Source organism: Orcinus orca, chromosome 5 (genome assembly GCF_937001465.1).
Source record: "Orcinus orca chromosome 5, mOrcOrc1.1, whole genome shotgun sequence".
NCBI classification, from domain to species: domain Eukaryota; kingdom Metazoa; phylum Chordata; class Mammalia; order Artiodactyla; family Delphinidae; genus Orcinus; species Orcinus orca.
In genome coordinates, this window is record NC_064563.1 from 89,286,405 (window position 1) to 89,313,537 (window position 27,133).

At 38.6% G+C, this 27,133-nt stretch overlaps 2 protein-coding genes across 4 annotated transcripts in view; one reads left to right on the forward strand and one right to left on the reverse strand.

The window, feature by feature from the left end:
* The window catches only part of ATP6V1A (ATPase H+ transporting V1 subunit A), a 55,593-nt gene extending 54,476 nt beyond the window's left edge, over window positions 1-1,117 (reverse strand). The window contains exon 1 of one of the 2 annotated variants that reach the window (XM_004272049.4): window positions 920-1,117. The gene's annotated coding sequence lies outside the window, so the exon portion shown is untranslated. Of the gene's footprint in view, window positions 1-871; window positions 891-919 lie in introns of those variants that run through there. The other variant, XM_049710318.1, reaches the window with a different exon arrangement.
* A 653-nt stretch (window positions 1,118-1,770) lies between these two features.
* On the forward strand, window positions 1,771-26,316 carry NAA50 (N-alpha-acetyltransferase 50, NatE catalytic subunit). 2 transcript variants are annotated; one of them, XM_004272050.4, is made up of 5 exons: window positions 1,771-2,105; window positions 20,757-20,893; window positions 21,310-21,429; window positions 21,867-21,933; window positions 23,305-26,316. In XM_004272050.4, exons 1-5 carry the CDS (start codon window positions 2,098-2,100, stop codon window positions 23,480-23,482), a joined length of 510 nt encoding a protein of 169 aa, XP_004272098.1. In that variant the 5' UTR covers window positions 1,771-2,097; the 3' UTR covers window positions 23,483-26,316. The 2 variants fall into 2 exon arrangements, with proteins under 2 accessions (XP_004272098.1, XP_033288034.1); XM_033432143.2 differs by having other exon boundaries at window positions 20,760-20,893.
* Window positions 26,317-27,133: the final 817 nt, after the last annotated feature.

Sequence of the window (27,133 nt, forward strand, 5' to 3'; positions counted from 1 at the left end):
GCAGAAAATATGAAGTCAGCAATATCTCGACTTAACCTCCTTACCTTTAAGTTTATGGTCAAACACATTAGTTTAATTATCTTTCCAGCCCAATTAGTTTCTGAAGAATTACTTCCCTTTCAGGGAGGTCACTTTTCCATAAGCTAGCCTGGGTCTCCTGCAGATCATGACACCGCAACACCATCTTTCAACGCCTCCCCATTCAATCTAGACTGTCGCATTACCAACACCTCCTGTTTTGAAGGTAGTATATATTTATTCTTTCAACTGTCCTCTCCTTTTCTGCACCATTAAGTCAGAGAAGAGAAAGGTAAACGGCCACCTTTTACCCTTCCAGATCCATTCAAAGCTTGTGGACATCTATAAAACGCCTCTCGCAGGGATGTTAGATAAAAGCTAAGAATTAACTGAAAATGCACATTCGGAAGCAAGATTTACGGTGACACCGCAGTGAGGGCCACATCGGTGACATTCTCTCCCAAGCCTGTCTCACAGGAGACGCCTCTGCCTCCGGGGTTTTTCCTATCTCCCCGCTCCCCAGCCCCGGGCTGAAGGTAAAGACTTTACAAGGCCTCTGCCAAAGAACGGGGGATTGAGACCTGGAGGCTACTGCAGACCCCGAAGAATGCCTGAACCAATCCCACTACCCGAAGCCCCAAAGACTCGAAAGGGGAACCATAATGGCGGCACTCACCCCCCAGCCCCGGGAAGGGTGGACATGTGAACTCCTAGGTTGCAGGGGCGACCACATTGGGGGAGCGGGTGTCAAGATAACTGGAGAAATGAGATCGCCGGTGCAGGATGACAGCGGGGGGAAGCCCGGGACAGCAGAGGCCACCATTCACACTCTCTCTTCTCTTCATCCTCTCACCTCTTCTCTTCTATCCCAACCAGCCGCCGGTTACCGGTCGCCACTCACCTGCCGGGGCGCGAGGTCCAGAAACTGTACCGATCACCTACCCAGAGGCTCTGTCACTGTGGGAGGGGAAGTCTTCAGCTGCAGAGGGGGGCGGGTCTAGACAGTCACGTGACCCCGGGCTCCGCCCTGTTCTCCCCAACCGGGCTTGCTGCATCTCCGGCGCCTGTATTTTTGCGGATCGATTGAACATTAATTTTCTTGCGATTAGATTTTAGGACTGCAAGAACAAAACAAAAATGTCCGCAAAGATTATGTTGTAAACTGCAACGTAGAAGGCGTGGGTGGAACGGGCTAAAGTGCATTGCTAAGGAAGTGACGTTCACGCAGTGGCCTCGGGGCCGGAAATGGAGATAGAGTTCCGCCCCCCCTGGGGCCCGCCGGCAAAATCCCAGGCTTATGGGTTTGGGGCCATCACGTGATATCGAAACCGAAACGTGCTGGACGGAAGCCAAGTTATCCGGCCAATTGTTAAATACACCTATTTGTCTTAAAAGCACTAATTTACTTAAGTCTCCCACAGGCTTCTTTACATTTAGAGGAACCAGCTTTATAAAATCTTACTAGGAGACAGGAGCGTTTGAAAGTCATACTGGAGACTACCAGCTAGGAAGACCAGGGTCGGGGAAGACTGATCTTGTTGAAGTGGGAGAGGTGAGGGAGCGGTGGAAAAATCTGGCTTTTACCGCCAAGGCCTACCCGGCAAGCCCCACAAGTTGCGTCGTAAGATATGGGAGGAGGAAGATGACGCCGGAAGGCAGAGCCCAGTAGAAAGATGGAGGTCCTCAAGTGGAGGGGGAAGGGTACTCGGAGGCCTGCAGTGCGGCTGCGCGCCTGGCTGCCGACGCGCCGGCGCGCAGAGGGGGCGGGGTGAAAGGTCACAGCGCGGCGGCGGGTCGGGCTGGCGGCTGCGGTGGCGGAGGGCGGGAGGCGAGTGCCCCGTGTGCACGTGTGGAGAAGCGGCGGCACCAGCGCGGCGGCGGGAGGCACCCCCGCCCCCTCTGGAGACGCAGGGCCGCGCTCGACTCTCGCGGTCTCCGTCACCCGCTCAGCTCCCTGCCCTAAGCGAGGAGGCCGGCTTGCGGGGTGGAGTGGCCCGAGCTGAGGGCGCGGAGAGCTCAGGGCGGTGACGACAACGGCGTTGATATCGGTGGTAACAACGGCCTTAGCAGGCGGGGAAGATGAAAGGGTGAGGAAGGGCAGCCGGGCAGGGCCCGACCGGCGGGGGAGAGGGGCTGCGAAGGAAGGGAGAGACTCCGGGCGAAGACCCGGCGAAGGGAGGTTTCTGGGCTTCTCTGCTCATGGAGGGGGCGGAGGCTCGGCTCCGGCTGCTGGCGGGCGAGACCCGGGGAGCTTAGGGTTTGGGCCTGGAGGACGAGTGCGGGTTTAGTGCACACCAGCTGCTGAGTGGGGCAGCGGGGAAAAGCTGTCGTGAGGCGCCTGGGGCCTCCTGCCCGGGCGCGGACTGCGGAGCCACCCCCGGCCCGCCCCTCCGAGTGAAGCGGTTTGGGTGTCCTCTTCAGATCCCGGCTCGACACTGAGAACTGTGGTCTTTGACACCTTTCGGGCTTATTCACACTTGGAAGCCGTGCAGAACCTTCTGGAGGGAGCAGGAATTGGAATAAAGAGCACGGAAAGGAGTATTAAGAGCTAGTGACTCAACTGGATTTGGGTTGGGTCAGAGCGAGTGGAGGAGGGGGAGAGAGCGTGAGCACTGAAGACTTGGGGTGCCAAAATGTTTAAGGAAGTGTTGCTGATCAGTAGGTGGAGCTATTGTTCCAGCCGTTTACTGTTGCCCTTGTGCCGCGAGGGGGTCCTGGGTTCCTAGTGAAGCTTTCTTCAGGGGTTTGGCAAAGTGAATATTCTTTCACAGGTTCCCTCTTGGACAAAGTTAGGGATTATTTTGGTTCGACTATTTCCATTTGGATAAGATGTCATCTTACTATTAAATTGCATACTGTTAAAGTATTAATTACCTAATACTGTGTTTTAACATATTGACGGAGGGAGCCGTTTTGAAGCTTGCCTTTACCCTCCTTAAAGAACGAAATGGAATCTTAATCAGTGTTAAAAGCTTTCTGAGGTGCTGAGTGTTTTCTACGATAGCAAGTCAGTTAAAGAATTGTAACTGTTTTGAGTTAGCGAAGCCTTTCAGACTGTTAAGCAGCCCTTTTGAAGATGAAGTAGAAGTCTGTTCGAAGTAATCTCATACTGCCTAAAACAAGGGTCTGTATATTACTTCGGTGTGTATATGTGTTTGAGGTCGCAGAAGAGGTCCAAGAAAGTTTAATTTGAAGGTCTGTAGCGTGATTCCTTACTCTGATTTTGCTTTAAATATTGAGAATCCATTGTAATGTCGAATTGCGTGTTTTGTATCAAGTTGAGAAATCATGAAGAAATTTTCACAGTACCTGCATTAATTCACATCAAGTTCTAAAGAGTTCCAATCAGGATACTAATTGAGGGGGTATTTGAAGTACGTGCTGCACTTGAATCATGATCTAGGAAGTTTGGCTGTTTTGTATATGATCCAATATAACTTGGCGAGATTTATCTCTTTTTTCCTTGAGTATGGATGCTGTCTCTTAGTTGTTTTTGTGTTCTCATTGGCACTCAGTGCTTATTTGTCTTTGTTAAAGTAATAAAAATGAGGCTGAAGAGTTCTTGGTGTTGAGCTTGTGCACGGATTTATAAAGGAATGCCTCCAAGGAATTATTCTGGATGTTTAGATCCAAGATCTTTTGATCTAGCTCAGTCTGCCTAGGATGTAATGCTCTTCCTGATACTAACTTGGCAATAGAAGTAATCTACCTTCAGTTAACATACTTATGAGGCAATTATCTTTTTATTTAAAATGGTTATTTTATATGTAACAAACTGATGGAGGCCAATCTCCAGAAATGAGTAACTGGTCAAATTTAGAAGAAATTTATAGTTACTGAACCTGTACCTTATGCCAGCAACTATGCCTAAAATGTAGAGTCCTTAAGTCTAGTTCCTATCACCTTTTACTATTGGGAGCTTAAGATCATGTTCTTAATGGTAAACTTTTAAGATGATTTCAGAGGAACTTCTAAGGTGAACTAACTCCCAGGTAAGATGGGACTGTAAAATTTTTTTCATTTGTTAGTCTTGCCCTTAAGGCACTGAACAAATGAAGACAGTGGATATTATTTAAAAGATTTTAAGGTTCTTGAGTTTAAAGATTTGTATCACCGTGTACAATGCAGTCAGTGTTATAGTCCTGACTCTTGGTTTATGAAGGCCTGTGAAAATGAAACAGTGGTCCTGATTATGTGGTTTTTGTACGAAATTTTATTTGCTAAGTGTTTTACTGTATATTGAGCTAATTCAACTGTAAGTTGAATACAAATATCTAAAATTGAAAACATGCAGAACTCCTCACTCTGAATCAGTCTACTGTTTCAATATTTTACATCGTTGCCTATATTGTCTATCGTTTTGAAACCTTTAAAACTTAACTATTTTACCTGGCTTTTTCTTCATATTTTTACTTAGTTTTTTATTAGTAGCAGTAGGACATTCCATGGTATTGGCATGTATTTGCCTTTCCTCCATAGTAGATAAGCTTCCAGTTGTTAATTACTGCATGCATTTATATGCATGGTTTAGAAATTTGAAGTATATTATGAGGTGTTACTTGTACTGAGGTTGCTTGTTTTTATGAACTAGGGACATTATGGGTTGAATTTGTGGATGGTAAGCTGATTATTTTTATCTGTTCCCCTGTAGGGAGGGTGATATTCAAGCAAGAAGGTATGCTATACACAGCCATGACTGAAATGAGATGGCAGTGTAATAGTCGATATAATAGAAAGTAAAACTGAGTCCATTTGCCCTTCAATTGTAGCAAAGAGGTGTAAATTCTAATAAAGATGTCTTTAACTAGATGTGAACAAAATAAAGATGACAGCAATAATATAGTATATAGAACAGTGTAGTTTCCTAATTGAAGTGTTAAAATATAAGATTCTGCAAGTAGAAATGAGTCTATGTTGAAGAACTCAGAAAATAATTGGTACCTCTGAGAGTTTATGGACTGGAAAAGGGCACAAATAACTTTACTGAGGTGCTAGAGACATTCTGTATCTTTACCTTGGGTATTGGTTGCAGAGGTGTATACATATGTATAAAATCATTGAGCTGTAACAAGATTTGTGCTCTTTACTGAGTGTATCTTATATGTCAATAAAAGTGTTTTTTTAAAGGTTTTATTGCTGTTTTTGTCAGGGGGAAAAAAAACAAAAAAAGAAAGCCAGTAAGGCCGAAGTATGTAGAATTCAGGAACTTTTGTAAAACTGCAATTCATACTCCTTGCTTCTGTGAAGCCAATGATTTGTAGGATGTTGATTAAGTTACTGGATTTTAACAAATACTTTGTAATGTTCCCTTGCTTTGTTCAGATGAATGCATATAAAATATAATCTGTACCATAATTTTAAAAAATCAATATCCTAACTAATATAAAGGAGAATAAAAGGAAAGTAAACTGCAGTAAGATATCTATTTCAATATGCAGATGAGCAGGTACAACAACACCATAAATCATAAGACCAGGTGTTTGCATCTATCTGTAAATATAATCAACTATATAATTTAAAAAGTATATCTGCTACCAGTACAGATGTGTGCATTGGTGAGTAATGCTGTGTTGCCATCAGTGTTGTGATTTCTTCCCCAAATTGTGGACAACTGTTGGTAAAGTTCTGAACAAAACGCACAATAATCAAGAACTGTGGGTTGGGAAAGATTTTTAAAAGGCACTCATAAAGCATTATCTTTCAAAGCCAGTGCTTTTGCCAGACGAAACTAATATCTATATTAAATTTCACTTTGCTAAATCCTCTCTTTTGGTCTGTAGAAATTCTTTTGACTCCTGATTTTCTCTTCTAGGTATTAGCTATGGCTTCCAGCTTTGTGCCATCTGGAAAGATACACCTTCTTAATTATTTAAATGGCTGTCCTTTTTTCTTGTTTTAAAAGTGCAGCCTACAGAAACCGTTAGAATACCAGTACTAATCAATAGAAACGTCCTTCGCGTCATAGAAATGAGAATTGTATGATTATAGTTTAATAACTTACAAAATTGTATAATTGTGCTATCACAGAACACTCCTTTCTCTTGAGCTGTTCTCTTCCATCATGTGCTGTTTACATTCATTCAGTGCCTGACTTATTAGCAGAACGTTAGTCCTGTCTTGTCCAATACAGTAGTGACTAGCTATGTTTGGCTGTGGAGCAGTTGAAATGTCTTGTGTTACTGAGGAGCTGAATTAAAATGTCAGTTGTTGGACAATTTTTATGTGTGTTTCGAACAACTTGGATGTGTGAATCCACTGTAAATTTTATGAAATATAAGTACAGATAAAACATTTCCAAGGAAAATTACCATCTGAATTGAGACGTGCTGTAAGTGTAATGTGCACTGGATTTAAAGACTTAGTATGAAAAAAAGATTTTTTTAAAAGGTCATTAATTTTATTTTGATTACATGTTGCAATGATTTCAGCTGTTTCTTTATGCCTTGTTAATGTAGATATTAGGGGGAAAAAGTTTTTTTTAACAGGGATTTGAACCCTGGACCTAGAAATTTTTAAATTACATATGTGACTCAAATTATATTTCTGTTGGACTGTGCTGTGCTAGACCCTGAAAAAAACAAATTTGTCTAAAACATGATCTCTTCCCTTAGGGTCTAGTTCCTGGATGGTAAATGTTTCAAATGTGGGACAACACATAGTGTGTGGCTGTTTATACCTCTGTGGTAACCACTCCTGGTTTTCAATTAAGATATTATAATCCAGTAGTATCCTCTGGGTAAATGAAGGGGTAATTGGAAGTATGTATTTGCCTTGCCTGAGCTAGTACAACCTGTATTCTACCTCTGTCATTGCTGAAGCTGTTCTTAAGGGAAAACCTTGTTTCCCAAGTTCAGACTTCTCCTTTCAGTCTTCAGTAGAGCAGAATGCTTGCTTGTATAACTACTGGACACACATCCTTAATTATTTCTTTTGGATAATTCACTAGAGGAGAATTTTTTGGATCAGAAAGTACTGCCATTTTTAAAGCTCCGATATTTGTTGCCAACTGACCTCCAGAAAGATAGTAACACTTTATACTGCCAGCAGTGTATGAGAGTGCCCTTCTCTTCTTCAAGGGCTAGTGGAGAAAGGGAGGAGCACTTGCAGAAACTTAAAGGAAAATGGAGGAAGACATTGTGGCTGCCATTTCAGTGATGGGTGATGTAAATTACCTTTGTCTGCGATGAGTGGCATACATTGAGCATTTCTAAAATGATAGAAATAACTAATAGTGTCTTGACAAGTTGGTTTGGAGGACATATACACATATACCCTTAATTCTAATTTTACTTTGCTGATTAGGTGATAAATGGCCTTTCTTTCTTCCTTTCCTGTTGATTACTTGGTGGAGTTGGACATTTCCCACTTTTACTGGCCATTTGTATGCATTTTAAATCTTTCTTATTTCTCCTTCCAGAAAACTAAGATATATTTAAGGAAATATTTGGATGCCTCCCACCCCCCAGAATGTAGTTTGTTATTTGTAGCATAATTTATCTTCAAAAAGGAGACTTACTATAATGCAGAAGGCATTTGAACTAAAAGCAACCACATTTTATAGTTCAGTGTGCCACCAATAATAGTTAGCAATAGTAGGGACACTGACTAATAAGTTTCTTGGCTTCTGGGCCCTCATTTCTTTGTCTCTTTTGCAGCTTGTGGGATCTTTAGTTCCCCAACCAGGGATTGAACCCAGGCCCTGGCAGTGAAATCACTGAGTCCTAACCACTGGACCACCAGGAATTCCCTCATTTCTTTGTCTTTAAAGAGAACAGCTTGAACCTGAATAGGAAAGGCTGAAGGTTTGAGTTCTTGTGCCAGTTCTAATCTGTTGATAGTATCTTATCAGTATTATATTTAGTCTGTTGGTAGCTTTGATGAGTTCTCAGACTGTGGGGAAAACAAGTGATGTCATTGATTATTAATGGCACGTGTGTCGCACGTTTGCCATTCCTGGTCTCTGTCAGCTCTAGCTTTCTATGATAGCAAGAAACAAAACTTTGGAATCATATTTGAATTGTTCTCTTTTAAGCTGAACTCTTCATTTTGCTCTTGTGTCTGCTTTTTGGGACCTGCTCTCCCATCCCTTCCCCACGCTACTATTACCTTTTACAGAGGAGGCACTGTTAAGGCAATGTGCCAGGCAGTAGTCTCATTTAATCCTCACAGTAGCTCTAAGATAGTATCCATAGTCTACTAATGTATCTGTAAATATAGTATAAAACAAATATAGAGGTGGGCCAAGAAGGGAAGAAAGCTTGTTGGGTGGTGGGGTTTTTGAGTAGTTTTATATGGCCAGAAAACAATGGGGGGGTGTTGGGGAGAAGGCTAGGCCAGTGGCCACAGCTAGGCGATGAAGGACTACTTGAATTTTATTTGGTAGATTATGCGCAATTTTTTTGAAAGATTTTACGCAGAGAAGTAAAGTGGTCAGATTTGTGTTTTAGAAGGATTATTCTGACTGCATTGTGATGGCTTTGTCTCCTTGGCTCTAGTCTTATTCCCCTTTATTAGGCTATTAAAATATGTGTTGAAATGAGGGGTTGAAATGATGGCCTGAACCATGCTGCTAAGAGAAAGGGTATAGGAACAGGTTATAAGGTTAGTTGGGAGGCAGACTTATCAGGGATTAAAATGGGATGTTAGAGTGCATCTGAAGCTCAGTGTCTGTATTGGATGAATGATGGAGCTGTTCGGAAAGGTAGAGAACAGATTTCCTATGGAGAACGATGAGTTCAGTTTTTGATGTGTTGAATTTGTGATTCCTGTAGAGATAGCCAGTAAGCCGTTGGAAATATGTGCTTGAATTCAGAGTTTTGTAAGTAAAAACATCAGTGTTTAGGTAGTAGTAGGGAAAGAGCCGTAGCTGGGAAGGGGCTCTCCTAATTGAACATATAGATAACGATGGAAAAATTTTTCAAAGGATAATTTTACTCTTTTTTAGGTTATAACCTTGAGTATATTGTGTCCCTGTGTGTGTTTAGCATTTCTGGTACCCAACCAAATAATTACTGAGATTTTTACACACCTGATACTTGCAGTCACACAGCTTGGAGGACTGATTCACCCACCACTGCTTTTTTGATAACCTGCTAAACCTCTAGAACAGTGACTCTCAACCAGCGGTACACCTCCCACCCCACTCTGGACATCTGATAATGTCTGGAGACATTTTTAGTTGTCACAGTGGGATGGGATGGTTACTGACATCCAGTGGGTAAGGCTAGCAATGCTGCTAAACATCCCAGGGTGCTCTGGGAAAGCCCTCACAACAAAATTATCAAGCCCTAAATATCAGTAGTACCAAGATTGAGAAACTGCTCTAAAATCTAGATGAGATGAAAGAGAGCTCATCGGTTTTACTAAGGTCCTAGAGATTCTTAGATTTACTAAAAGTAATTTAGCAATCCTTGAAATAGTTGAGGTTCTGCCCTAAGTCTTGTAGTTCAGTAGAAGAGGTAAGGTTCGAAAACAGATGCTTATAGCAGTGCAGAAGTTCTGTGCCTTGGAAGAGTACAACTGTAATATAGTTCAAATGAGGTGGAAATCTCAGCAGGATGACAGGTTAAGGCCTCATGAGCAGTTAGTATTTAAGCTGTGCTTTGATAAATGCTGAGAGGGCTTACTTTTAGGTTGAAGGAATTTATACTTTAGAGGAATCACTCTTTCATGTAATTTACTTGAAGGCAAGAGTTTAGAACCACATTACTGCTAGCTAAGAAAAAATTATCTCTAAGCCCCTTGAAATTTTTAATCAAAGGACCATGGGCATACTTTGATCCTTGCCAGAAGACTTAAATTTTATGCAAAAGTCCTTTATCAGTACACCTTAGATAAATGTTGGGTATTTCTCTCTTTCTCTTAACCTTGAGAAGTAAAGATGACTCCTTTGAGGGAAGTCATATGGTGTGGCTAATCTTGCATTATAATGGAATTCATAGACATAAGCCTGATTCTGGCTTTATTGATAATTGACTGTATAACTACAGGCACATCTGTCTCTGGGCTTCAGTTCCATCATCTGCAAAATGAAGGGGAAGAGAGCCAGTGGTTCTAAGGTCCCTTCCAGATCAAACACTCTTCATAAGAAGTGACCAGACAGTTAAAATTTTGTGCCAGGGTGCACTTAAATACCCATCTAAAGTATAAAGACTTTAAGCTTTCTCTATACATCATTTCCTCTTTTTGCTATGTAACTTTAGCAGTCAGACTTTGCCCAAGAAAGACCCACTTTTGTGTAGTCGTATCTCCATCTTGTGGCCTTTCAGAATATTGCCACTAAATTTTGTTTTTGTAATTATGGCCATAATTGACATTACCCTTAAGAGCTAGAAACATTTGAGTGCTTATTATCTGATGTTGCTGTACTAAATACTTTTCCCATGATAAATACCACTTGTTTTTTAAGCCAAGGGTAAAGGTTTCCTACTACCATATTCTAAGTGCAAAGATTATTTGAGATTTGACTGAGTAACAGGCTAATCTTGTGGTGCTACTCTCTAAAAGTAGGAGGCAAGTAGCTGTGTTTTCCAGATCTAAGGACTTGGTTCACATTTCTGTGGATGCTTGTGCTGTATGAATCTGTCCGCCCCTCCTTAGATCTTAGTCTCAAAACTTTGGTATGAAGATGCGTTAGAGTTTGTTATGGATTTGAAAAACAAGAAAAAATAACATGTCACATGAATTTACTTGAGCTAAGAGAATAATTTAGTTACTTTAATAACTACTGTCTTCAGTTTTTTACTTAGAGTTTGTGAACTCTAGTGCCAACAGGAACCCAGGACCTGGGACCAAGCAGATAAGGTAAATGAATAAAACAAGAAACGTAGGCTTTATGTAAAATCTTCTGATTTAAGTATTAGCAACCAAGTTAATTTGGAAAAACAAAAAATTGTTGAGTCAAGTAGATGTGGCCACATGGCTGATTTGACTTCTAGGCTAGGAATTTGGGGCTTATCTACAGAACAGAGGTCTTGAACCAATAAATTAAAAATAGTCTATATTGTTAAATTATATTGAAATCTTACCTGAAGTAAGCAGTCAGTGTAGTGATTTTAAAAACCCAGCTTTCAGAGTTAGGCTGATTTGAGTTTGGGTCACAGTTCCTCAATACCAGTTATGTCACATACATTAAAGCTATAGTGTAACATACTGTACTGCTTGCATAAGGGAAATGATTAACATTTTATGGGGAAATGATTAGCATTTTATGGAAACCCACTCTGATCATATAGTGTATTTTTTTTGCAGTGGTCTATTCCACTTCCCTGTGCCTGTCTTTAGTCTCTATTTCCCTTACCAGACTCCTTGGATTTAGAAATTTACACACATGCAGTAGGAAGTTTCTTGATTAAAGTGGGTGTTTAATTTGTATGGTTAAAAGAACAAGCTTTATTACAGAAGTAAAGATTCCAAGGTAGGATGTGGGAATTTGAGTTTTTAACCGGCAGAACGATTCTGGTGTATAGCCAGGTTTGGAACCCAGTCTTGGATTTTACGACACTGCTTCTCCAGATTTATCCCTACTCTCTTGAACATTGTTTCTCAGACATCTTTATGGGCTCCTACTCTTTTACTTCTGAAATGTCACTTCACACCACTAGAATAACTATAAACAGAAAGGCAGTAAAAAGCATTGGTGAGGATGTGGAGAAACTGGAACCCTAAAACATAGCTAATGGGAATGTAAATGGTCTGGCCACTTAGGGAAACAGTTTAGCAACATATTAGTTTTCCCTTACTACTGTAACAAATTACTACAAATTTAGTGGCTTAAACAACACAAATGTATCATCTTTGTTCTTCTTTTTTTTTTTTTTTGGTGGTCCACGGGCCTCTCACTGCCGTGGCCTCTCCGGTTGCGGAGCGCAGGCTCCGGACGCGCAGGCTCAGCGGCCATGGCTCACGGGCCCAGCCGCTCCGCGGCATGCGGGATCCTCCCGGACCGGGGCACGAACCCGTGTCCCCTACATCGGCAGACGGACTCTCAACCACTGCGCCACCAGGGAAGCCCCATCTTTGTTCTTGAGACCGAAAGTCTGAAAGGGGTTTCACTCTGTTAAAATCAAGATGATGGTAGGTATAGTTGACTCCTGTCTACCTGAAATTTTAGCATGTGACCTTATTTAGAAATAGGATCTTTGCAAATGTAATTAAGATGAGGTCATACTCAATTGGGGTGGGCCCTAAATGACTAATGTCCTTATTAAGAAGAGAGCATACATACACACAGAAGACCATGTGAAGATAGAGGCAGACATTAGAGTTATGCTGCCACAAGCCAAGAAACACCTGAGGCCACCAGAAGCTGGCAAAGGGCAAGGAAAGATTCTGCTCCAGAGCCTAGAGGGCATGGCCCTGCTGACATTCTGATTTTGGACTTCCAGCCTCCAGTACTTCGAGAGAATACAGTTCTGTTGTTTTAAGCCACTGAGTTTGTGGTAATTTGTTAAGGCAGCTCTGGGAAACTGATACAACAGGACTGTGTTTCTTCTAGAGGCTCAAGATGATGTAACGTTTCCTTGCCTTTTCAGCTTCTAAGACCACTTGCATTCCTTGGTTCATGAGCCTTCATCTTCAAAGCCAGCAGCATAGCATCTTTAAGTCTCTCGTGTCTCTGCTCTTAATCATATCTTCTCTGACTCCTAAGGACCTGTGTGATTACAAGGGGCCCACCCAGATAATCCTGGTTAATTTTCCCATCTCAGGATCTTACATCTGAAAAGTCCTTTTTTCATGTAAAATAACATATTAAAGGTTCCTGAGATTAGAACATGGACAGCCTCCAGGGGCCATTATTCTGCCTACCAGAGGCAGTTTCTTTAAAAAGTAAAACATGTACCCCAGTGTTCATTGCAGCACTATTTATAATAGCCAGGACATGGAAACAACTGAGATGTCCAATGACAGATGAATGGAAAAGAAGATGTGGTACATATATACAATGGAATATTACTCAGCCATAAAAAGGAATGAAATTGGGTCATTTGTAGAGATGTGGATGGACCTAGAGTCTGTCATACAGAGTGAAGTAAGCCAGAAAAAGAAAAATATCATGTATTAACACATATATGTGGAATCTAGAAAAATGGTGCAGATGAACCTATTTACAGGGCAGGAATAGAGACGTAGACATAGAGGACGGACATGTGGACATGGGGCAGGGGAGAGGAGGGTGGGATGAATTGGGAGATAAGGATGGACATATATACACTACCATGCATAAAATAGATAGCTAGTGGGAACATGCTATAAAGCATAGGAAGCTCAGCTCGGTGCTCTGTGACGACCTAGATGGGTGGGGTGGGAGGGAGGTCCAAGAGGGCGGGGATATAGGTATACATATAGCTGATTTACTTCATTGTACAGTAGAAACGAACACAACATTGTAAAGCAGTTAAACTCCAATTAAAAAAAAAAAGTGAAACATATTTGCCATACGACCCAGCAGTCCCACTTCTAGGTATCTACCAGAAAAAAACTAAAGCCTATGTCTGCACACATACTTGTATGCAGTAATCATAGCAGCATTGTTTATAAAAGCCAGGAAGTAAATACAGTTAAAATGCCCATCAAGTGGTAAATGGATAAACAAAATGTGGTATATTCATACAATGGAGTACTGTTCCACTACTGACACAAATTGCAATACGGATGAACCTCAAAAACATTATGATGTGTGAAGGAAGTCTAGTCCAAAAGATCACATTTATTGTATGAAATGTTCAGAAATGGCAAGTCTTTAGAAAGAAGGTAGATTTAGTGGTTGGCTTGGAGTAGGTAAGGGGATCTATCTCAGCTGTGCACAAGGGATTTTGGGGGTGTGATGTGAGTACTCTAAAGCTGAATTGAGGTGATGATTTCACAACCCTATAAATAGTTTAAAACCATTGAATTGTACACTTAAAATAGGTGAATTTTATAGTATGTAAATTATACCTCAAGAGGGCTGTTTAAGAGAAAAATAAATGAGAGGGTTGTAAGGGGATGAGGCTCATACACCTAAATGTAATAAAACTTCTAGAAGAAAACAAAAATCTAAATGTTAGTGGCCTTGGGTTAGGCAAAGATTTGTTAGATATTACCCTGAAAAGCATGATCCACAAAAGAAATTCATCAAAATGTATAACTTCTGCTGTGTGAAAAACACTGTTAAGAAAATGAAAAAAGCCACAGACTGGGAGAAATCCTCTGCAACATACATAACTCGCAAAGGACATGTATTCACAGTAACTTAAATCTCAATTGGAACCCAGGATTTTTTTAAGAGCAAAAGATTTCAACAGCACCTTTACCAACGAAGATAATATGGGTAGCAAAGAAGTACATGAAAAGATGTTCACCATTATTTAGGGATATGCAAATTAGAACTGCAGTGAAATGTCAGTACACACCTATTAGAATGGCATAAATTTTAAAAGTTGATAGTGTCAAACACTGGTTTCGATGCAGAACACCTGAAACTCTTGTACACTTAACTAATGATCCAGTATCCCCTCTCCTATGTATGTATTCAAGGGAAAGAAAAACTTATGTTCACACAAGAACCTGTACATAAATTGTTTGTGGCAGCTTTATTCATAATCTCCAAAAACTGGAAACACCCAAATGCCCTTCAACAAAAGTATAAACCATGGTACATCCATACAATGGAGTACAAGGAATGAAGTTGATACAGTAGTGTGGTGAATCTCAAAGGCATTGTGCTGAATGAAAGAAGCCAAGAAAATGGGAATGTATTGTGTGATTCCATTTATGTGGTATTCTTGAAAAGGCAAAACTATGGGAAACAGAAAACATTAATGGTTCTGTGGGAGTGGTGGTAGAGCTGAACTACAAAGGGTCATGTGGGAGACTTTTGGGGTGATAGAACCATTGTGTTTCTTGATAATTGTGGTAGTTAGGTGACTATATGTATTTGTCAAAACTCAGAACTATATGCCTGAAGTTAATTTAATTTTATATAGGGAATTCCTTGGCGGTCCAGTGGTTAGGACTTGGTGCTTTCACTGCTGTGGGCCTGGGTTCGATCCCTGGTTGGGGAACTAAGATCCCACAAGCCATGCAGCAAAAAAAAAAAAAAGGAATTAAAAAAAGGTTTATGTGAACTTTTAAAAGTTTTTTTTTGTTTTCTTTTAGCTAAGAAATTTTTTTTTCCCTAAGAAAGTAAATTGACCCCCCAAAACGGCTGGAAAATAAAGGAGCAACTAATAGTTGATACAAATTAGAAAATTGCAAGCTGGTGGACTTGAATACACTATGACAATAATTATATTAAATCTGAACAGACTAAATACTCTGATTACCAAATTAAAGGAACAAGACTCTTATGCATTTGCTGTTTATAAAAAGACACTTTAAATATAAGGCCATAGAAGTTCAAAGTAAAGGGTGGTAGAAGATATACCATGCAACATTGATTAGAAGAAAACAGTGTGTCTATATTTATGATAAACAAAGTAGACTTTAAGGCAAGGAATACTACAGCGAAGAGGGACATTTCAAAATGATAACAGGATCAATTCATCAACTCATAACAGTCTCAAATATTTATGCTGTTAATAACATAACTTGAAAATACAGAAGCAAGCATTGACAGAACTGAAGAGCAAGAAGAACACTTCCAAACTTTCTTTGAGGCCAAGAAACCTTATTGATACGAAAACCTATCAAGAATATTATAAGGGAAAAAAGAGTGTGTCAGAGTAAGACTTCCTGACATATCATTTGAACAGACCTAAAGGAGGTGAGAGAGTAAACTTGCAGCCAAGAATGGAAAGGCCACCAACTTAGATAGGGAAAGCTTCAGGTGAAGCACATTTTGTGGGGAAGATCAGATAGCTAGTGTTGGATATGTTTAATTTGAGCTGTCTACTAGAGATGCTTTGGCATTTAGGAGTGATTTCTAGGCTAGAGACAGAAATTTGGGAGTTGGCAGCATTAAATCCATAGGACTATATATAGATTGAGGTCACCGAGAGAATGTAGAGAAGACAATGAAGTACCATCTTGATGTGCAAGGCCCTCCTCTCCAGCCCCGGCTTCCACATGTACACAAAGCATACTTTGTTTTACTATAGCAAACTGCCTGTGGTTTGGGGAATACATGAATGTAAACTCCTTTGCATTCCAGGTGTTAGCACATAGGTGTTGAAATATTTATTGAAATAGAACTGATTTATGCTTTGAATAGGCAACTATTATGTTCATAAGAACTATAGAAAATTTAAGATTCATGATGGAGTTCTTAAAATCTCTATTATTTAATTTTCTAATCAAGTTCTTTTAACTTCTAAAAGCTTTTGGTTGTTTACAGTCAAATGATGTTCTAATTTACTTGATATTCCTACATAACTATGTTTATGCCTTTGGTACTACATGTTCTTTACTGAATTATATTTACAAGTTGATGATATTACTCTGATATATTTAGAATATCCACATCTTAGAATAATTTGGAGCTAAGTGATCAGGATTACAGAAAAGTTCCATTTCAGTCAGACATATCATGTTCAGGAGAGTTAAACTGTATCTGAAGGTGCATTTTGCTGACAAAGTTATATTTAATAGACATTTAATAATTCTGTTTCTAGTATATGCTGACAGTCTGGTAATAATAAAAGTTGATTATAAACAGCAAGGTCCTACTGTATAGCACAGGGAACTATATGCAGTCTCCTGGGATAAACCATAATGGAAAAGAATATTAAACAAAGAATGTATATATGTATAAAACTGAGTCACTTTGCTGTACAGCAGAGATTGGCACAATATTGTAAATCAACTATACTTCAATTTAAAAAAATCAAACTTGATTAATTTCTTTCTTAAACAGCTACCGAACAATACAGTATTCCAATTCTGTTTTAAAACTTGTCAGTATATATGTGCATAGAAGAATATTAGAAGACTATATGTCTAACTCATTTCTATGGTGTTGGGTTTGTTTGTTTTTTTAATCAAGACACACTTTTTTTTTTTAAATTAGGCATGGTAAGATTAAGCTGCTTATTCTCTAATGATTCAATATTGTATTCTGTATTTAGTCTTGATCTGCCCACCCTAATGGAAATTTTTTTAGTAGTTACCTTTTATTAGTTTCAGTCTACCACACTGCACCATGACCACCTTTTCCTTCTGTATGAAGTCATGAAATACCTGGTTATTATCCTTTTAAAACTTATACTTGAAGCATGGTAATTACCTAGAAGTTATTCTTAAACTCTTAAAAACTCAAGTTCTTTCACTTATTATCTAGAATCTTAACTTCCTAGATTCTGAAGTTTTCCTTTATTGTTTTTTACTATTAGATTTCATAATGTAATTTTTCAATCACTATTAAAATACAGAGACTGGCTTTTAAGTGCAGTGGAGTAATTTTTTTTTTTTTTTTTTTCCTGTGTGGCATGCGGGATCTTAGTTCCCCAACCAGGGATCGGTCCCGAGCCCCCTGCAGTGGAACTAAGGAGTCCTAACCACTGGACCGCCAGGGAATTCCCCTGGATTAATTTTTAAATGGTGTGTTCTAAATATAATCAATATAATAAGCTATCTTATATTTAAAATAAATTACTGCACCCAATCTGTGGTACGATATTAAAGAGTAGCATTAGGCTGAGTGAAATAAGCCAGATAAAGACAAATACCGCATAGTATTACTTTATTACTTGTATGTGGAATCTTAAAAAAAAAAAAAAAAGGCAAGCTCATAGAAACAGAGTAGAAAAGTAGTTTCCAGGTGGGGAAGATAGGGAAAGGTTGGTTAAAGTGTACAGACTTTCAGCTATAAGGTGAATAAGTTCGGAGAATCTAAAGTATAACATATTTGATAACACCGTATCGTATAATTTAAATTTGCTAAGAGAGTAGAACTTAAATGTTCTCACCAAAAAAAAAAAAAAAAAAAAAAAGGTAGGTGATGGATGTATTAATTAAGTGGGAGGAATCCTTTTTTTTAAAAAAAAGAAGAGACTGTGCAGGTAAGATGTGATCCCTGTATTTTAAGGTGAAATGTCATTTACCTCAGCCTTAAAGAAGAGAAAGCCAGGGTGTGCTTTAATGAAAAGGGAAGTTTTTCTGTGAATGAGACGTAACCTAGTAAAGAAGACATGACTCAGTACTTCCCTGGTGGCACAGTGGTTAAGAATCCGCCTGCCAATGCAGGGGACATGGGTTCGATCCCTGGTCCAGGAAGATCCCACATGCCATGGAGTAACTAAGCCCATGCGTCGCAACTACTAAGCCCACGTGCCACCACTACAGAAGCCCTCGCGCCTAGAGCCTGTGCACCGCAACAAGAGAAGCCACTGCAATGAGAAGCCCGCACACTGCGAAGCCTGTGCACGGCAACAAAGAGTAGCCCCTGCTCGTGGCAACTAGAGAAAGCCCACGCGCAGCAACGAAGACCCAATGCAGCCAAAGATAAATACAAATTAAATAAATTTTAAAAAAGAGACATGAGTCATGAAGGGAATTCATTTTAGTCAAATACTTGGGAAGAAGGCCATATTTACTTCATATTTACTCATGTGGCTAGAAATTGAAAGAGAATATAACAGATCTATATATTTTTTACTAAGATGCCTGCATCTTAAAATTTTGTGTGGCTGCTAAGAAACTCAGTGCGCTTACATTTTAAGAAGACATGCAAGATATACAAGGGTGGTTGGTCACAATAGTGAATAATGAAAAACAGTAGCATACAAATGAAATAATTGAGGCAGGAAGGCTAAAGTTCCAAATGAGTATAATGGTCTGTAATCAGGTTTTTTTGTTCTTTAAGAACTGTAATACATTCTGGTTGTTTCTGATTATCTTATTAACATTTCAGAGAATATTGTTATAAAAGTTATCCACAAACCACACATTGTTTGAATGTGCTTTTAAACATTTTTCTGTATGTTAACAAAAGTTGGAGATACATTTATATATATTCCCAGGAAACTATATCAATGTCTTTCTAATATAAATGTATCATGCTTTATTTAATTAACCAGTCCCCTAATGGTGGACACTCAGATTTTTTTCTTTTCCTTTTTTTTTTTAACCATTATAAAAGTGTGATGATTAGCTTTCTTGTTTAGTCGTTTCTGTAACAGAGAGCTTTCAAAACCTCTGTGCATATGATGTAAATGGTTAATTAGGGTGCATTGTTTGCATTTTCCTGCTATTGACTAATGCAGTTGTGATGTGGAACTAGCACCTAGTGTAGGACATACGTCATTTTCTAGCTGCTTGGTTGGCATCAGATTGTTTTGTTTATTTTTGAACTCATTTTTAGTTTGATTTGACAATTTTTTTTATAAGATACTATTTTTTAAATTTATATTTTGGCTGCGTTGGGTCTTCGTTGCTGTGCTCAGGTTTTCTCTAGTTGCGGCTAGCGGAGACTTCTGTTCATTGCAATGTGCGGGCTTCTCATTGTGGTGGATTCTCTTGTTGCGGAGCACAGGTTCTAGGCACGCGGGCTTCAGTAGCTGTGGCGCGTCGGCTCAGTAGTTGTGGCTCGCGGGCTCTAGAGCGCAGGCTCAATAGTTGTGGCACCTGGTGGGATCTTCCCGGACCAGGGATTGAACCTGTGTCCCCTGCATTGGCAGGTGGATGACATTGTTTTCTTTAAATGTTTTTATGACCCACTGTTAAGATTTTTTTTTAATTTTTAAAAATTTTTTATTTTATATTGGAGTATAGTTGATTAACAATGTTGTGTTAGTTTCAGGTGTGTTAAGGTTTTTAAGAAGGCAAATAGTGTATATAAGCAACCTCTACAAATGATAGTGCTGGTGATAATAGGAAGAAAAATTGTGTAGATGCTATTCAGGTTTGTCTTGTCACTATTGATCAACCTTTAGCATGTGGTGGTGAGATTGATTTGAGCGCTTAAAAATTTGTTGACAGCTCTGTAGGCAAATCAGCTTTATTACCATGAGTCTGAAACTTTTTAGTGGTTATCCCTTTTCCCATGGAGCCGATTGTTTTGGTTAAGTATGGTTACTTAGCGATGCTACTGTTGTGTTCTTGCTAAGTAGTTTTCAAGCTGGGGTTTGTTTTGTTTGGTTGGTTGGTTTTGTTTTGTTTCTGAAATGTAGATTCCCATGTTCCATTTCCAGAGACTGCTTCTGAAGGGGGTGGGGGTGGGACGTCCAGGAATCTGGATTTGGTCGCCACCCTCTGTGACTCTGGTGTATGTGGTTCCTGTGTCCAGTGACCAGAATACACGTGATTCTTGCATATTTTAATTATTTTCTTAGAATAAATTCCTAGAGTGGGGATACTTTGACAAAGGAGGTGTACTTTTTAGGCTTTTTAGTACATAGTTGTAGATTGTCTTCCAGAGATACTGTATCTATTTACATCCCTGCCAGCAGAGTATAAATATCTTACTTGCCACCCCTTTGCCAATTAGGTATCATCAGTCTTTTTGATCAGTAATAGATGTCTTTAAATTTTTCTGAAAATTTCAACATTATATGTAGATTATTATTCTGGCCTTCTTAGTAATTGTTGTTTACTGTATTTGTCTCTAAATGTGTACAGTTGTATGAAAGCTAGGAGTTGGAACCTGGATGGAATGACTGGCAAAATCTGCTTATTAGTGGTGATCTTCATAGGAGTGTAAGGTTACTGTGAAAGGGTTGGATTTATCAGTCATGTAAAAAAGACTTGGTACCCTTTTAATATGTCCATCTTAACAAATGAAGCTAATTATATTTTATTGAGTACATTTTGGTTTGTTCCAGTAGCCGGATCGAGCTGGGAGATGTGACACCACACAATATTAAGCAGTTGAAGAGATTAAACCAGGTGATCTTTCCAGTCAGCTACAATGACAAGTTCTATAAGGATGTGCTGGAGGTTGGCGAGCTAGCAAAACTTGGTATGATATGGTTTTTCTTCTTCCCTTCGTTTGTTTATTCATGTTCTTGACCTCTAGTTTTTAATATCAGGACAAAAAAAGAGTTAACTGATTTAATCTCCTTGTTTTACAAGTGAGGAAATGGGGGTGATCCAGGTTCTTAGAAAAATCAAGATAAAATAAAATACTTGAATTTCAAAAGGAAATGCTAAATATCTTTTCTTATTTAGGCTGTGTCTGTGTTTTCACATATTTAAGAGGGGTCTTAAATTCTGAAGGTATAGGATATTTTTGAGGCTATTGATACTCAGAGTACCTGATAAAATTTAATTAATGCTAATAACAACAATTTAGTCGTTGTTCAAGGGCAGGGAAAGATTCAGTAAAATGTGTTATTCTGTCTGCTAAACTTTGTATCTTTATATTTTCCGTGGCAGCCTATTTCAATGATATTGCAGTAGGTGCAGTATGCTGTAGGGTGGATCATTCACAGAATCAGAAGAGACTTTACATCATGACACTAGGATGTCTGGCACCATACCGAAGGCTAGGAATAGGTAAAATTATTTGTGGGTTTTGGTTTTGTTTTTTTCTTTAAAGAAGCATAAATACATTGGTACTGTTCCTGACCCCACTAAGGCAATATTTCTTCTAGGAATACTGGGAAAGGGTTACTGAATTATATAAAGTAAGGTGGAAAAGAACTGTTTTATATGTCAGTTGAACATAATTGAATTGAAAGCCCTATATATAAATAGATTTGTTACTAATACCCCTTTTGCTTTTTCTGTTTTCCTTCTTCCTGGAAGGGCTGTATATAAAGATTGCTTGTCTGCTAGCAGTTTTAAATACAGAAGGTAGTGTAGAGAGAAAAAAATTGTGGAAAATCAGGATGTCTGGTGTTTACCTCAAATTCTATTAGGACTCAGTAAGATGTTTAGTTTAAAGATTGATTTTTATGAGATTACTTATTTGCTGTTTGTCTTGTTAATAGGAACTAAAATGTTAAATCATGTCTTAAACATCTGTGAAAAAGATGGCACTTTTGACAACATCTATCTGTAAGTAAAGTCATATTTAATGATCTTATCTAAAGAATTTAATAAATTGGCAATAGAAATCTTTACTAGAAAATTTAAAATCTGGTCACTTATTGTCTTTGGGAAATACCATGGAAGTGGTAGTTATGAAGTTTGTTTTAATAATAGATAATGAACCTGTGATAAAACATTCTTGTTTTGCTTTATTACATTGGGGTGGGAGCTCCAAAGTCACATATGTGAAACCAAGATTAAAACTCAGATCTTCAGAATTTAAGAAATTAATACCATTAATATTACTTTTATCATGCCATCTGTTTGCACTCTGAGTTTTGTTCAAGGCTCTCAGTGACATGCTCATTAGTAGTAGAATTTAATCATCAAAATCAGAGAGTACCTAGCTGATTTATACTTGAATCTTAAGAGTAAGGCTAAGGTGGCAACTATGGATTCTTTTTCTTTTTTTTTTCATTGAAGTATAGTTGATTTACAATGCTGTGCCAATCTCTGCTGTACAGCAAAGTGACTTATACACATACATACGTTCTTTTTTAATATTCTTTTCCATTTTGGTTTATCCCAGGAGATTGAATATAGTTCCCTATGTGGATTATTTATAATACAGATATTGAGATTATTCTCATTTTCACTTCGGCATTGGGAGAGATTAAATTATATAATGCTGTTTTGAGGAGTAATTGAGAAAGCACAAATTATTTTCAAAATCTAACATGTTTTTTATCAATCAGAAAGATATATTCAGGCATTTGAGACCCTAGGTTTTGTTTATTTTTTAATGTGTTACTATGGTCTTTGAATCATCCCTATAGTTATCTACGTACTTTTAGTTACAGAAACCTTTTCTCCTCTTGAAATAAAAAATGTTATGATACTTTAACCTTTGTTGATTTTAAGAATAAATGCTGTTCCTGCATCTCCTCATCTCAGCTAGCTGTCTTCCAAATGTTAGATTAAGAGTTAGGTTAGAGGGCTTCCCTGGTGGCGCAGTGGTTGAGAGTCCGCCTGCCGATGCAGGGGACACGGGTTCGTGCCCCGGTCTGGGAAGATCCCACATGCCGCAGAGCGGCTGGGCCCGTGAGCCATGACCACTGAGCCTGCGAGTCCGGAGCGTGTGCTCTGCAATGGGAAGGGCCACAACAGTGAGAGAGGTCCACGTACTGCAAAAAAAAAAAAAAAAGAGTTAGAAGTATAAATTTGTCATCAAAGTTTCTCTGAAATGAATACCTAATCTTTGTTGATAACTAGTAATTGTAAAGAGAGTCTAACAAATGTCTGCAGTATTCCAGCTCCAACCAATAGCTATCTGTGGAGGACACATAAAAGCTGATGGAATCTTAATTTTTTTTTTTCCGATACCCTCTTGTATCTCAGGCATGTCCAGATCAGCAATGAGTCTGCAATTGACTTCTACAGAAAGTTTGGCTTTGAGATTATTGAGACAAAGAAGAACTACTATAAGAGGATAGAGCCCGCTGATGCTCATGTGCTGCAGAAAAACCTCAAAGTCCCTTCTGGCCAGAACGCAGATGTGCAGAAGACAGACAACTGAACAAATTACAGATGAACTTTCTTGCACTTGCTTGTCGCCAAATAAAAGAGAGGCCCATTGATCCCCCCCCCTTTCTTTTAAACCTTTCCCCCTTCCTCGTTCTTGTGTTTCCTCCTTTCAAAACTTCCTTCCCTTTCCTCTAAAAGTTTTAAACTTTTAAGGATTTATTAATCATGTTTGGATTGTTTTAGTTTTCTTATTTTTATGAGGTGGTTTGATTGTAGGAAGGAGAAGGTATAGATCTGTTTAGTTTCACAGTTAAGATATATGGTCCCGAAAACTTGAGTGTCAATTTCATTTTTTTTTTTTAATGTCCTGCTTTCACATTGAAGGGCAGAGCCTACAAAATATTGTATATTTCAAAGGACAAGAAGCAGCAGCAGCAATATCTTGTTCTCTAACTCATAGACAAGTTTAGTGTGTTTGTGGTACTTTGGGGTTTTCAAGATTTTGTGGGATACTAATCCCTATACATTGCCTTCACTCCACCTTTTGTCCTTCTGAGTATTATCTCAGGAGTTGGACCATTGTTATCCTTGTAAGAAATACTAAGTTTATTTTGTTCTGTTAAGCAGTTATTTCTTCCTTCCTCGCTGGTGGCTGACGGTGGCTGGGACAGTCTGAGTAAGTAGTATTATACTTTGGTCTCAGCATTTGAGTTAAACTGCTTTTTGCTAATGAGTGGGCTGGTTGTTAGCAGGTTTATTTTTCCTGCTGTTGATTGTTAGAAGTGGCATTAACTTTAGGAGTGTGGGCTGGTGAGATTAATTTTTTTTAATATCCCAGCTAGAGATAATGGCCTTTAACTGACCTAAAGAGGTTTGTTGTGATTTGCTTTTTTTTCTCCTGTCCTTTTTCTTCAGTAAATCCACAATAGTTAGTCAAACCTTAAAAATGGAGTTGATGTCCTTATAGGTCAATGCCCCTAAATAAACCTGAAGCAGGTGTTGTCTCTTGGACATATTAAAAAATACCTAAAAGGAAGCTTAGATGGACTTGTGGCACAATAAATGCATTTAATGTCAGCTAATGCAGACGGTTAGAAGTGTGGCCACTGAGCATTTGATTTTAGAGGAAGGAATATCTAGACAGTATTTTTGAGAATAACATAGCTGTGCTAATTGCTTATCTGTTGGAGAACATCCCAGATTTGCTTACATTCTGTGCCTGTGATATTGAGTTTAAGGATTTGGGGGTGGGGGAATTATTAAACATATTGCTTCTATTCTTGGAAAAAGTAGAAGTCTAGAAGTGTTAATAACGCAAATGTCACTGTGACCTCCTCTACTGACAGGACTGGTTTATGCCAGATCGTTTCCTGGCACATAGGGAGTGGCTTTGACGGGTCGATAACTTTTTGTAAGATAGAAGACATCTGAAATTTTCATGTTTTCCTCCATAATCCCATCTCCAATATTTAAAATTTTCTACATTGCCAATACTGGTGGCCCAAGAAATGTTTTCATTAGACTTTAAAACAATGCACAGAGCTTGAATTTTCTGTCATTTGACTTTAAAAGGAAGATTGATTCATAATATTTATCCTCTTATGTAAATTCTGGCATAAAAGTTTCATCTCTTCAAATATATTGAATGACAAAATTATTTTACACAATGTTTATGCACATTTTATAATCTTAAGTTCTTATTTGAGAATGTAAAAATACAAGGTACAATAGACTTCAGCAGTCTTAGTTGAGTGCCAAGTATAATATAGAAAAGGAAGATAGTTGATAAATGAATTTATAGGGTTATAATCTTAAGATAGTAAAAATGTAGAAAGACCATGCTGGTTTCTTGGGTATCCGTTTCTTAAGCAGTCCAAATCTAAGCTTAGAAGAAAAGTTTAGCATTAAGCACCTTTACCTTCATGGATAAGCTTCAGCTTGCTCTTGCCAAGAGAAGAATGCTTGAGTTACAGAAGGCATAATTAGTTTGAAGATTCAGCCTTTTTGTAAACTTCGCATATCAGAATAGATTTTGATATATAAATGAGTTTTGTGAGATGACACTGCCTCTATTTCTATAACCATTTCACCTGGACTATCTAATCAGTCCTATGAATGTATCCCTGAATGTGGTTAATGAAAACCGAATAGCTGCCTCATGACAATTAAGTACATATTATTTATGGAGGAAAAAATATTAAATTTTGAATTGAGTGTGTAGGCTCCCTATCATTTTAGTGTTTCTTTTTCCACACTAGTCACTGACTTTAACCTAAATTGTAAGTGTTTGTAAAGGGTGAATTGTCCTACATCAGACTTACATGAAATAATTCCATCCACTTATGGAGGAGGAGGATGTAGAAGAGGTGGAAGCTGGGCACTAGTTCACGTGCCTATGAGTCAGTAAAGACTGAAATAATGTCCCATGTTCAGTTGGTTATTTTGATAAAAATTATCGTTGAGGTAAATTCTATTAACTGGAAGATCACAGGATATATCCATCATATTTTTCAGGGTAGATAGTTTTTTTCTGTAGGGCAAATAGATAAACATTATATTGTATGGTAATTGCATTTAGGTTCTAAAGAAAAGAATCTGCAGAGAAATCTATGCAATATATAATTTGTCCAGATTAGTTTTCATTTGGGGAAAGAAGTTCTGAAATATCCCCAAAGTGGCTTACTCATCAATTGAAAGTCCTCCAAAAATAGAACTATTGGGAAACCATGACATATGGGGTGGAAAAGAAAAGCTCCCTCAGTTTTTTGGAGGGAATAACTTTAAAAATACTTAAATAGCTGAGTTTATTTGGTGCAGTTAAGATTTAAACTTGTTGATTTTAACATTGCTGTTACATCTGAAATAAACTTACATGATGTTCTGGTAGTAATCTGTGATGTCTGGTAAATGTCAAAGAAATGTAAATGCATTGTGTTGAATTCTGAGATCAGCAACTATATATGTAGTCATTGTTTACTGTTGCCCATACTGGTTTATGTACTTTCACTTTTCTTTAAGACCTAACTTAAAACTAATTAAAATAGGCCAAGTGTAATCAAGGCCTCCTAATTCAGACCTTTTGGAACTTGCTAGAAACACTGCCTGGTATCTGCAGTTCAGTCCCAATGAGAGAAAAAATAAGATCTGAAGAGCTGTCTTACTGTTACTATATTTTGAACGCAATTGTTAAAAGCACCTGACACTTTAGGCTGTGAGCTAATTAGCAGTGTGCATTGACTAGAGAGAACATATATTCAGATTTTTTTCTTTCTGTTAACAGTGAGGAAGGAGTTTAGTTGAGTGAGTTGGGAATTGCTTTTTAAGTTTTTTCTGAGTACCAAACAAATATGAATTTAGAATTTTGTCTTTAACAAAATTAACTCAGTATCTTAGTCAAAAGTGTTAGAATTTTGCTTATTCCATTCAAGAAACAATGGGTGATCTTTGCCCGATGTGTCTTAATCATATCATCCCCAAATTTAACAGCTTAAAACAATGAACATGCATCATCACCCGGTTTCTGAGTGAGGAATCCAAAGGCAGCTTAGTTACGTGGTTCTGGCTTAAGGTCTCATCAGGTTACAGGACTGTCAGCCGGGGCTGGAGAAGCCACTTCTGAGATGACTGACTCACTTGGTTGTTGGAGGGGTTCAGTTCCTCACTATGTGGGTGTCTCTCCAGGGCTGCCTGAGTGACAGCTGGC